The 13699-nt window shown below is 40.1% G+C and overlaps 1 protein-coding gene across 1 annotated transcript in view; it reads left to right on the top strand.

Annotated features, from left to right (window-relative positions):
• The window catches only part of CMSS1 (cms1 ribosomal small subunit homolog), a gene marked incomplete at its 5' end in the record, with an annotated part of 243070 nt that overhangs the window by 210566 nt on the left and 18805 nt on the right, over positions 1-13699 (top strand). Inside the window, one exon of the mRNA XM_085301479.1 lies at positions 12294-12394. Coding sequence (XP_085157605.1) covers positions 12294-12394 — 101 coding nt within the window. The remainder of the gene's footprint in view (positions 1-12293; positions 12395-13699) is intronic.

The raw sequence follows: 13699 nt of genomic DNA, 5'->3' as shown, positions 1-13699 counted from the left end.
TGAACAACTCAAAGTTTTCTTTTACGTTTTATGTTAAGACATGGTGAAGAGTTGGAATACAAGCTTGGTTGCAGTATTATTCTTTGTTGTGATGTGATTTTTTTTGTGACACTTAGCTAAGTGCATGCCACATTATATGCACGTGTGAACTTTTTAATGTTGAGGGAGAAAAAGGAAAAAATGTTGGGACTGTGAGATTTTGATAACCTTATAATATCGATGTGTATGCCTGCAAAATATCCATGAGCCAGAAAGACTTGAATGATATAAGTGGTCAGTAAGATATCAATATATAGCTATGAACAAGAATGCAATTTGGGCTGTTCATTTTTTGAAGGTATGTTCTATATTTTTATTGAAGTATATTATTTTTGGCAAGTTCTACTATGTAATTTTATCATGATCTATTGGCTTCAAGTCTGTAAGGTCAGCCAGACTGTGTGTTACCTTCCCAACAAGCAGAGAGAGATGTCATATCTGGGACCATACCACATTCCTGGGCAAAACTTCTCTACAGTCAGATCTAGACTGGAGTCCACTATTTGAGTAGTTTTGTGGATTTGTCACAAGTAACTACCCATTTCTGCCCCTGATTAACGAAAATAAGTATTTGTTAGGAGTGAATACTATAATTGTAATGAAGAATGTTGCTATTTGACTTTGGAGAGAAGACCTGAAAAAGGAGTGAGTCTGTCTCCAGCTAGAGAAACTTTGGTGACATACCAGGGCCATGGAAGTACTGAGATTCTAGATCATTGTGACACCTACACTCCAGGTTGGTAGACCTCATAGTCCAGGGCAACCTGACTGCTTCCAGCTCCACATGCCACTGCCATGTCTGCCCCTCTTGTCCATGCYGGGACATGGGCTCTGAAATCACTGCAGAATTGCTGATCAAGAGCAGGAAAGAGAGAGGAAAAGGAGAGAATACGTATTCCTTCTCCCCGGCTCCAGTTGGTGCTCTTCTCCTTCTACAGCAAAGAGCTGAAGCAGTTTCCATACATAAGAAATAAGTAGTTCTTAGGAAAAAAAAGGGGGGGGGGCGGGAAATTCCAGTCCCAGTGCCATCTTATCTGTCAGGCCTTACCACTGGCTGCAGCTTCCCTAGGGGCTGGCTGTCACTCACCAAGCCAGATTGTCTAGAAGGCAGCCTGCATTGAGGGAGTTTCCTTGGCTCTACCTGAGGCCCCTGAAAAGAGCACCCTGTTCCTTTGTACATGACATTTTAGGAGTAGTGTGACCTTTAGTGGCACTGCAGTACTTTCCATTGGTAACTGCGTTGTGAAGGACTCAGTGGCGTTGCCTGTCACTAGTGCAGAAAGCTGCTCTGGACATTCTTGAGATAGGGCAGTTTGTTGGTTGATATATCTGCAGCGTACTAAAACATGATTTCATGTTCTTACACCAGGTGGTAGCAGAACTTGCACGGAAAGAAAGAGTTTAGTCTGTGGGAGAGCATCACATGATGCTTTTCATTTCTTGGGTTCTGTTCCCTATGACGTATTGAATAATAAGTAATAAGGAGGACCTGTGTTTTTGATGGTTTCCTTTCAGCGACTTTACCCAGCATAGTTCCAACCTTTCACATATAGATTGCATGAGCTCCTGAGACCCCATCATTCATGTTGCAAACATATTCACTTAGGAGAGATTGCTGTACTAAAATAAATGTTTCCCTGTTCACTATTCTGATAAAACAAACAGAAAATTTTTTATATCAGTGAGGCTTACATTTTCCCAGTTGATGAGATGCTTCGGTAGGTTATCGTTATTTTTCATCTAGAGCCACACCTGCGGATTTTTTTTTYYTTTTTTTTKGRRGGGGGGRTAAAATGGCTGGTTTATTTGGATGCTTTTCATTACCAGATAAATCTGTAATGTGTAGAGCTGGAAATTTATTGGAAATTTCTTTTATTGACTGTGAGTTTTAGCCCTCCTTACAGAACCTTTTGGAATTTGCTCCTTGCAGTGAATCAAGCTGATCTGTGTTTGTGGTACCATCTGGTAAATGATGAGACTCTAGAGCAGATGAAGTGTTGTTGTGCAGTAGATCCTAAGAACATAGGAACAGTAATACTTTGCCAGGAACTGTGACGTGCACCTCTTCTAAATKAATATTTTGGAAAAGGGTGATTTTTGCTTACACGGATAAGGTGTGCTGGGTGGTTTGGGAAATTAGTTTTCAGGAGTGGGTTTTACAGATCGGTGCTGTTTGTGTGTTTAGGGCTGTAGATGTTGCCTGGTGAAAAGCATTTAAGAGTAACTGTATTAGTTCTTCAAGATGGATGGAGCTGTATTTCATTTCATTGGCAGTATGTATGCAGTTTCTTTTTAAGACCAGTTTTGCATGAGTTTCCTGTCTGTAGCACCAAATGGGAAGTATAGTAGGGAATCAGGCCCTAGTCAGTACCTAGCTTTTCCCAGACTCAAGAACTTGTGGTTTTTCTTACAGTGCTGGTTGGTCTTTCTGCTTCCTTGCAGACCATTTTTCTTTTTTGACAGTCTCACCTTCTTGGATAGCATTTACTTCAAAGGGATTTGGGGCTAGCTTCTCTAGATCCCGGGCTCTTCCCTTTCTCTAATGCCTCTGTTAAGATTGATAGCTATTTCAAGCTGACCTCAAGCCCATGTATGATCGTGCATTCTGTAACCAGTATTTGTTAGTTGATTTTTCTTCGATTAAATCCAAATTCCTAGACACTTGTGGTTGTTTAAAGATTCTGTGGAACATTTTACAAGGCCAGATATGTGAACCACAATGTCCTGGCCAATTTCCAACATGGTTGTCTGTATTCTAATTTTCCCCATTCCCTTGCTTTTTAGAGTTGGATATAGTGTCCTCCTCCTATTATAAATCATTGCACGGTTTTGCTGTGCAACATGCTAGCACACTTTTSAGTGGTTTATGAAGTGGTTGTAGGRTATATATGCTTGGCATGTCAGGAAGAGAAGTCCTATTTAAAATGTTAAGTATTTAATTTAGTATTATTTTAACTTTCATCCAGTACATAAGTAAACAGCCAAATACCATGCTACTTGCAAACAAACAAACAAACCATAACAAACAGCCTTTCACTTCCTCAACTTTCTAGGAAAATGTGTTTAAACTGAACTTGGAGATTTAAAGAGCTCATCTGAAGTTTCAGAATAAAGGSTAATTTTTGAGAGAAAAAAATCTAAGTGTAACGAGGAGTTTACTGTGGGTTGCAGCTGTCACTTGAGCCTTCACTTGTGGTGTCATTGGTACTCTTAAGTACTGAAGCCGATGGCATAACTGATTTGCACTCTGCGCTGAAGTATAACTATATCTTCAGGCTACGGCTGCTCTTGTTTCATGGGCCTGTCACGAAGAAATTAAGTTGGATGACATATAAGAAAATAGCCTGTCATATTCCTAACATGTTAAGTGTTTGTGTTTGCCCTTTGCCTGCTGCGAGTTTTAAAATTACAGTGAATAAATGAATATTGAATCCCTTTCCCTTCTTTCCTTGATGATGTTGTTATTCCTTATGAGACAGCAATAGAACATCATACAGAATATCAGATTCAACCATTCTCTTCTAGGAGAAAAAGCTATTTTATTAGAAGAAGGGCATCCTGCTACTTTAATGTCTAATCAGTCTTTTACTATCATTTTCTCATGTGTTTCTCTGGTCTTTTGCCCCCAGGTATGACTTTTTTCTTTTCTTCTGATTCACTTCTAGACAGCAAGACAAGATGTGGCAAAAAGGGGGTTGGAAGTACCAGGTTTTAGCATAGAAGAGAGAGAGGTTGAAAAATAAGGGCGAAAGGAGAGGTAGTTGTTAGAAATATTCTGCGAGAGATTCTTTGCGTGGCACGATCTGACAGGCAGTCATGTCTCTGTGCTAAATATTTCCTATCGTGTCAGAGCATTTCRAAAGTTGCTTTGAAATGTTCCCATGAAGATCATTCTTTTTTGCTGCGGTGGGCTGTGCTTTCAGTTTAAATTACCATTCAGTGTACAAAAGAGGGACTTCTACCAAATATCCTACTACCAGATTTGTCTGGCAGTTGGGTTGTGGTAGATATATCTTCAGAACTAGCCAGGAAAAGTGTTTATGTTTTGATAAGACTGTTGTATTTACAGGACATACTGTAATTTTTGGTAATTTGGCCAATATTTGGAAATTATTATGTTGGAGTCCCAGAGACTGCAGTAAGCTTTGCCTTGGCACAAGCTTAGGCAAGGTGGAATAGGAAGGAGCTTAAGCTCTCTGGCCATTACCTAACAGGGCCAAATTTAAGCTCTTTGGATTTATTTCTTGGTAGAACTTTGCCTGTTCTTACTGYGTCACGTATTGCGTGCCCCGTAGGTATGCCTCACAAGCGTACTTTTAATTGCTTTTTTTTTAAAAAAAAAAAAAAAAAAAAAAAAAGAAGTGTTTTGGCAGGTAAAGTCTGCAGTTCGAAGTGTCCTTGCAGACAGGAAAGCATACTGTACTGGTGGGAAAGGGTGGTCTTAGAAAAGGAATTCTTAATGTTTGCAGGTGAGAAAGAAAAGCGGTGACCAGACTGGGGGAAACAGTGGCTGGGTTTAGGATGATAGAGCACTGGCAGGCACCTTTTGTCATTATCATGGAGATTATCTCAACCTAAACATAGAGGCAGCTTTAACATGTTCTCTTACTGGTTTCTAAGACTGCATCTTGTTTTATTGCACTGTTTAAAATGGTTTGGCTAATCCTTGTTCAAGGAGGTAAAGGGATGATTTTTTTTTTCTTTACTGTGATTTTGATTTCTCAGTAGTGCCACTGCAAATGATACGTGGCCATGATGGGAGAGTCATTCACCTTTCTGAGGGTACTAGTGGACCCTTTCTGATTTAGTCACAACAACTTCAGAAAGGAGAGGGATTCTATCATTTTTGTAGCTATTTTTGATGGTATGGTTATGTGATGATCTTCTCCAAAGGGCAACTTATTTTTTCAAACAATTTGCTTGATAACTATTTTATTTCATTTACTAGCAATTTCTCAACTATTACTGTGATAAATAGCAAGCTACTGGTTCAAAGCAAGATTTAATAATAAAATTTATATTCTCAGTAGCTCCATGTGGCAAGGCTGGGGTGGAGGCAGAAAAAGGTTTCATAGTTATTGCTTGCTCAGTTGCCTTTAAACCAAGGGCTAAAGGGAATTTGACCTATTATTAGGCTTCACTACAGGAAAGATCAGAACTTTTCATTGCCTATAGAGAATGAACTTGGAGAGGATTGGCCTGGTAGGCATGAAAGAGATGCTGCTTCTGGTAATAGCAGTGCCTATGACATGTGGATGAGTAATTTGGATTCAGTTCAGGAGACAGTTTAGACTACTGTTTCCCTATTGCTATTACACACCGCTGACTTCAGTGCCTGCTTCTCCCATGGCTAAGCAAAAACTGTGCCTTCCTTCTGGCAGGCTCTTTGTCTGTCTGTCTACCTCTTTCCAGTTGTAAGGCAAGTACTTCAGTTTGGAGTGCTTTAAAATATTTAAATGACAATCTTTTTTTTTTTTTCATAGTTGATCAGCCCCCAGTCAGGCCTATTTCATTTAAAAGACCTCATCTGTTCCTGTGGATACCAGTGGGCTTCCTGGCTGGGCCAAGGAGCTTCATGTTTCCTGCTGCCTTGAGGAATGATGCCAGAATGATGTTAAAATACTGTCATCACCACTTTTAGGACAGTCACTATGGTCAGCCCTGCTGTAGTGGCAAGAGGCAAGTTCAGTTTTAACTGAACTAAGATAAACAGGGTCCTGGGAGCTGGTTTTTGCTGACAGCTGTTTCACTGAAAAGAAAGTTAATTGACRTTGCACTATATATACCCAATGTGACTCACAGGGGAGTTGAAATGAGAAAAGTTCAAAGAAATGCATTGACATGCAGAGTGATAATAATTTGATTCACTGAAGATTTAGGCCGATTTTTAATGACAAAAGTATGAAAATAATGAGAAAGATTTAAATTRCTTTCTCCTGCCTTCCCTCTTTCCTCCTCTCTTTCCTTGCTTGCAAAGAGAAGGAATCTGAAATGACAGGTGAGGAAAAAACTGGAGATCCACCCAACACRCTTGGCATTTTACCCAGAATCAAATAGTTCTGATTCTGCTGAATTTAAAGCTGGAGCCCTGAGAAATAATTTTTCTTCAAACTAATGAAAACAGAGTAAAACAGTACTGTTTAATCAATCAATAAATAAAAGGATAGCACTCAAAGCTGCCTGAAATTAATCCATCACATTGTGACTGAGCTGAATGAACATTGCCCACCTACAGAGTAATAAGTAGCACATATATTTTTCCTGCAATGTTTCTTAAACTAGGAGGCTAACATAGTAAATAAAAAATTCAGGTCTTTGTGTTAAAAAATGGATAAAACAGGCCCTATCCAAAATTTCTTATGTTCTGATTTTAGATATGAGACAATTTTAGGACAGTCAGAAGTGGGTGGAAGCCAGGGGAAAAAGAAAGGGAATGACAAAGTTTGCAATAATAAATCACATACAAAGTTTGTTTTTGTGTAAGCACATGTAGTTGAATACCGATGTGTAGGACTGATGAGTACAAAAGGGAAAATGTAGGACTTTCTGTAATAGTTCAGACCCATGGACTCTTCTGACCCCTAGGATGTCTCTGATTGTTGGCTATGCCACCTACTTAAAATAAAAGTTGAAGGAATCTCCCTCTTGGATGTGTAAGGCAGGTTCCCTTCAAATTCTGCTGTAGTGATTAATTTAACTGCAAGAAGTGAACTTTTCCTTTACTGCTCCTTATCGCTTTGGGTCTGCTGGATGTCAAATAAATGTCCATTCTCATGAAGCTTCCAAATCAAAAACTAATGGAAATGATTTGCTTAGGTGTCTTGGGGTACCTAAGCAAGAGAGTATTTTTCTAACTCAAAACTACACAGTTTTTATTGTGTAAAAACAGTAACTGTTTTTAATTACATGTTCATTGGTTGTTCCTGTATTATGAAAAGTGGTAAACAGCATGCCTCTTTGTCTCAAAAAAAAARRAAARRAAARRAAAAAAAAAAGTGTTCTCTTCATCCTCGCAATGAAGAACTTCCTATGCCTTGAATCATTTTTTGTTTGCTTCCTTTATTTCAATGATTGAATGGCCAGAACTGTAAGTCACATTTTCCAAAGAATTGTAAGATCATTTTCTGTTCCTTTCCAGTTGTAACATTTTGTTTATTTTGTGGCATTATGATCCTAGGAGAATTTCACTTTCTCAGTCAATCTAGCATAGTTGTGAAAAGAATTGTTTATATTGTGGTCCCTTTATCTCTTTTAATGATCACTTTAGAGTAGGAAAGTGGCATGTAAAGATCAAAAGACTCATTAATGATGATCAGCCTAGCAAACACAAATTTATATGTAGCAGGTAATATGAACAAAATTACGTTCATTTAATAGCGTGTGTCATGAACTCAAGCATCGTTAATCTCTTGTCTGCCTATAAAAATACTGGAATAAATGAACAGGCAAATATAACTTCTTCATGACTGTAGTAGCTAATAAAGGTGATGATTGAAGGAAACCTGTTAAATTATACGTATCTGTGTGACTTTTTATTTGTSTGTGTGTGTATAAATACACACACAGGTGTATGTGTGTTTAGATATGTGTGTGAGTGTGTATGTATTTAGTATACTTATTGATTCTCTCAGGTATATGTATATTTAATTTGAAAGAAATTTGAAACCATTGCATTGAGTGACTTCAGAATAATGTGATCAATAAGAAAAATGAATAATTCTGTGTGTATGTGTGTGTGTGGTAAACATAAATGGCTTTTTTCTTTTCAGCACAGTTCAAAATACATTCAAATATAAGTATCTAATGACTGGGGAAGCCTGTTACTAGTTGTCTGTGTGACATCCTGCTGATGTAATACCACAGAATAAAGYGAAGAACTCTCGAATTTGCATTTATTTATCTGTATCAAGAGCACTCTGTGGCAGTTCTGCATCCTTTTAGGACCTTGTGGATACATACATTGCAGGAAAGCAGCCACAGAGGGCTGCTGTTGTAAGTAACCTCATCCATCCTGCGACGTCTTCCATCAGTGCCTGCATATGTGATGGTTTGCCCAACRAGAGAAATGAAAGTCATCACTGTATTAATCAATTAGATTCTGTATTTGTGCCAGCTTGTTATTAGGGAAGGATTTGTTTTCTTTCCTATTCTGGCAGAGGGAGGAATCTTCTGTGTAGTTGGACACCTCAAAACAGGGCAGGCAGCATTACCCCAACGTAAACACGTCTGGAATCTGTGAGCTGGATGCTTCTGCATTTATTCACATCTAATTATATTTTACTATATGAATTACCCCACTAACTTCCAACTACTTGTTTGCGGAGTGAGATACACTGCTCAGTGTGAGCGAGCGTGGCAGAGCCTGGCCTCGGATACTTGGACACCCCCAGCAAAACACTCTTGTCATCCCTGGAGTTGAGGTAGTGTCACAAATAATCACTGCTTGAAGCTATCTACTGTATCACTGGGGTATGACTGACTGTTTCTCTAGAGCAGATGAGAAGTCCTACCAGTGTATGAAAGAAAGCTGCTTGGATACTGCAGGAAGATGCTCAGATTAGAAGTGTTTTCAGAGGTGTTTATTGAATCTGGGGCCAGACTCTTCTTGCCCTCTTCTTTCATTTCTAGCTGAAAGAGGAGAAGGACGTTGCATCACGATGTGCAGTCCAAAGTTCAGATGGGCAGTGAGCAGGTGGTACATTGTTTGCCAGGTTATATCATGGAAACCATTTGTCCAGTTTTAGATTGCTATTACTAGCAGCGTATCTTTTAGTTACAAGAGAAGAGGTTATTTAAAACTTAAAGGCTCCTCCTCTTTGCCTTTCAAAGCACGCCAATTGGGATTTAAAAAGGAATGCTTAAAGATCGCACTCAATTTTCCCTGAATCTTTCTACTTTTGTTTATTTACAGTGCAAGGTAAATACATTGAGAAGGAGCTGACTCAGTATTTCAGCTGGATGAGATACAGATTTATTCAGTTATGGGTACTTMGAGCTAAGGAGAACCTGAGCACGAGGAACGAAGAGGGCACTGGTTCTGAACTGTTGGGTACTTCATTTGTGTAATCCATCCTGAGCCTGCTTGGATGCAGTGCATCCAGGGCTTTGGGCTGTACTGCTGGTACGTGTAAAAGCTGGTAACTGCTCCAGCATCTCTGGAGTCAGGACAGAAGATAAAGGAGGGTGATGTACCAAGGTACCTAACGATCTGTCAAACCCAGAAGTTGTTCCACCAAAATGCAATGTAAGAAATTTGCTGGAGAAAGAGTCATATTGGGGGAAGCAAGCCCATGGTTCAGTAATAATATCAAGTCGCCAAGGCATGCTTAAACATATAGCTAAGCTCCCCTATTTGCTGTCTGCTCTTTGCAAGTTTAGCATGGCAGCAAATCAGTGRCTGACAGTCTGTGACCACTCAAGAGCCCAATCCCACATGGTGACTTCCCAGCTGATGTGCGGATGCACCTCCTATATCTTGTGTCCTGACTCCAGAGATGCTGGAGCAGTTACCAGCTTTTACTCGTACCAGCAGTACAGCCCCGAAGCCCTGGATGCACTGCATCCAAGCAGGCTCAGGATGGATTACACAAATGAAGTACCCTGAGCAACTGTGGGTGTACACATTTCAAGCAGAAATGCACTGTCCACTTATCTGCCTCATCTCTTTCGTATCTGCTTGGTGCCCCCACTTCCGTGGGGGATACTGCTTTACGCATGGGAGGATGCAGGGGCTTTGCAGGGTGGAATTCTTCTTCAGGATGTCAGAATACATCGTGATCCTGCAGCGAGCAGCAAACAAGTGCTGCTAATTCTTTCCTGGCCTGCGTTTTGGTCTGAACAGAGTTCATGAACATATTTAGGTAACCCCTTCGTTTAGGGTCGGTTAGTTGTATTGGACAGAAAGCAAGTTCTCATTTCAGTCCCTGCTCTGCTTTTAAGGCTGTTGCAGTTTGCCAGAAATCTGATCTATACCAAATAAGATTTCATGACAGACGATATACAATCTGCTAAAATATTCATTGATTTTCTTCAATTGCTAGTTCTCAAGTTCCCAGGCTTTTAAAACTCTTTAAGAGCTGTCTCAACCCAGTTTTAGGATGCTTACTGTTACACAGGCTCTTCAAAGCGTGAACAGGAATGGAAGTTAAAAGATAGTACTTTCTGGGCATAAATACTTAAAACAAGCTGTTAGCCATTTTGTTGCATTAGGATTTTCCAAGCCACTGCCTTATTGCCATGCAATGTGCAGTGTTGTAGCTATGGAGGAATAAAGATTCACTTTTTCCCCTTCTTACACTTTACTCTCTACTTTACCTTTTGTTTTTTAGCAGGTGCATACTTTGCTTCCATACTTTGGGTGTTGCTTAAGGAATTGTACTGTTGCTATTCAAAATAAGTAGTTTCATCTTTAAACTGCAGAGTACAGGAGACTTCCAYGAAGACTGAACAGCTGGTTGGAGGAAGGGGAGGCATATCTCAGAGTGTTCCAGGAGCAAAAATTGAATTTTTCAGTTCTCACCATCCTGTTAGCCAGTTAATTCAGTCTCCAGCAGAGAGTTCTCTATTTGAATGCAAAGTCTTTTAAAGTGAGAGGCTAATATAGCAGTCTGAGGGGGCCTGTGGATATTTTTTTTCCTCCAACTCTCCCTGTTAATGAAAGAGATGAGGCAGATAAGTGGACAGCATCTTAATCTAAAGAGTTTTCTTTGAAAACATTAGCATCTTTTAGTGTTGTGGACATTCTGCTTGAAATGGAGGAATAGTACCTTTGCCTAATTATTACCAGTAAGAGTCTTACAACTAAAAAATGGGCTCATGGAAAAAGTCTGTATTTATTTTTATGCAGTTGGACATTTTACCATTCTTAGGATTTTTACTCTTAGAGATAATTGGTAAGGCTTTTAGGACTTTTAGCTGGAGACTGGGAGTTTTTCATGCATGTGTGTGAATGTGTGTTGGGTTTGKTTTTTTTTCTTTCCTCCTTCATCTGCAAGATTTGTCTTTGTAGGAGGAGGTGACTCATTCCAAGAGAAATGTCAGCAAGATTAGCAGAAAAGCTGTTTGGCTCTGTGAACCAAAGGTTCACTTAGAATTGCTTTTTTTTAAGTTTCTAGCAGCAGTGCTGCTGCYTGGTTTTTTTGGTCTGATGATTTGCTGAGATAGGTCTGCAATTGTGTTTGGTCAGTGTAGTGTTGTGGAACCTGGGTTGTTTTACTCATCCTGAAATAAAGCAGAGATGTCATGGATCTTGAGACATTGTAATTTATCAGAAAAATCCTTTTTTGTTTTTCACTGCCTAGCTCAATTCAACTGAGATTTCTGGAAATATTAGATATTTCTACCTGTGATTCTGCAGATGGTACCAGCTTTGCAGGATTCCAGAAAGCTAAGGAAATCTGTTGCCTCCATGAGCCAGCAATKTGCCCTTGTGGCCAAGAAGGCCAATGGTCTCCTGGGGTGCATTAGGAAGAGTGTTGCCAGCAGGTCGAGGGAGGTSATCCTGCCCCTCTACTCAGCCCTGCTGAGGCCTCATCTCAAGTACTGTGTCCAGTTCTGGGCTTCCCAGTACAAGAGAGACATGGAACTGCTGGAGAGGGTCCAGCATAGGGCTACAAAGATGATCAGAGGGCTGGAGCACCTGCCCTACAAGGAACAGCTGCGAGAGCTGGGCCTCTTCAGCCTGGGGAAGACTGAGGGGTATCTTATCAAYGTGTATGAGTACCTGAAGGGAGGGTGTCAAGAGGAGAGGGACAAACTCTTTTCAGTTGTCCCATGTGACAGGACAAGAGGCAATGGGCAGAAATTGAAGCACAGGAAGTTCTGCCTGAGCGTGAGGGGGAATTTCTTCCCTGTGAGTGACGGAGCCCTGGCACAGGTTACCCAGAGAGGTTGTGGAGTCTCCTTCTCTRGAGATCTTCAAGGCCTGCCTGGACGCAACCCTGTCTACCATGCGCTAAGTGACCCTGCTGAGCAGGGAGGTTGGACTAGATGATCTCCAGAGGTCCCTTCCAACCTTACTGATTCTATGATTCTATGAAATGCTGTGAAGAAGAGGGGAAAATTAGACCTCTTTTTAGGTAAATGTCAAATACTAGTAAAGTGATACTAATTTATGGTACAGCTGTGCTTATTGCCAATCTTAGGATTGTATTATTGTGACAAACCTTCAATTGAAGATATTATCCCTATTTCTGAATGTGAAGGTAGAAGATGGATTTAAAAAACAGTAACAAAACTCCTTTTTTTCTCATCAGATCCGTCAGATGATGAAGCTAGTGAGAAGACAAGTGATGAGAGGAGAGCARGGCATCAGGATTCAGATTCCAAACCTGCTGTAACAAAGAAAAGAAAACAGGTTTGTAAATTTAGTAATTGTAGAGCACAGAGATGATAATGCATAATGAAATGTAGTCCCTTCTTTTTCAGTAAGGGGGCATTTTCTTTACCTTTTGTCTGATCTTTTTGCGTAGTAAGRTCCTTTTATAAAGTGATTTTGACTTATTTGGAAGTCATTGAGTTCCAGTGCATTTCAATAATAGCTTCACTCTTATTTTGTTTAAACTGAGATTGCTGAGCCTGCCTCCTGTGTTCTAGTGATAAAAGCCTGAGTGGTGCTGCCTGACTTCCTCTCCTTGTACRTGTGAGATCTTGGAAGCTGTACTTCAAATGTTTTGCAGTGTCTCCACCCAAATATGACTCCATTGAAATGTCCAACTGAGGAAGAATTTAGGTCCATGTGGATGGATGTTTCCATAGCCTTGCACTGCTAAAAGCTTCCTCTAGGACCAGTAGGAGCTATAATGCTCAGAACTACATGGAGTATACCCAGGAAAAAGCAGTGATGTCTTTGACAGACAGCCTCCCCCTAAATTTAGTAGAAAAGAATCATTTTAAGCTTAGCTGATTTTAAGAAGTCTCTTGTTTGGATGTAAATTTCTTGTGTATTCCTGGTATCATATAGGAGAATGGATTGAATGGCTGTTAAGGAGCTAAAACGACATTGGAGGCTCCGTCTCCTTGAGATCAGTGTAAATTTTGACCCAGGTCCGTACTAAATAAAAGCCTTCACTCTTTGATGCGTAGGCAGTTGACCAGGTGAAAAACATTTGTAGTAATACTCTCTTTTGTAACAGAGAAGTACAAGCAGCACAGTAAATGTGCAGTACTAATTACTATTCTTTTGGATGTCTGTCTCGGGCATCCAAGAGGTAAGCGAGCCAAGAAATCCGAACTACTTCCACATTTCCGTTAGGAAAGAGACAACTGAGCAATATGGAAGGTTGTATTGCTTTTCCATGCACTGTACCTGGTGGCAGATAGTGAGGACTTCGGCTCAGCAGGGCTGCCTATAGAGCTACTTTTTATCAGCACTAGGTTCACTTATACATTTGGAACAAAATAAGCTGGTGTATCTGGTGGAGATATTTTGCTTGTTCTACAAGAATGTTGGAAAGGATAAAACTACACAGATTATCCTGCTGATTGGGAACTGGGWCTGCTCACCTGTGGCCCAGAACACATGCCATAGCTCTTTCTGTACAATAAGAAATATCAGTTTATATTTTGGAACAGATAATCTGATGTTAAGTCATTGTCTTACAGAGTTTTATGGCTAATACAAGCTCAATGTCATGGATGTGTTGTTGGTGGTCTTTTATAG

This window comes from Rhea americana, unplaced genomic scaffold, assembly GCF_003343005.1.
Source record: "Rhea americana isolate MKP2758 unplaced genomic scaffold, rheAme1 scaffold_177, whole genome shotgun sequence".
Taxonomy (NCBI): domain Eukaryota; kingdom Metazoa; phylum Chordata; class Aves; order Rheiformes; family Rheidae; genus Rhea; species Rhea americana.
Note: the sequence above shows the minus strand (reverse complement) of the source record. Positions and strands in the feature narration are given on the sequence as shown.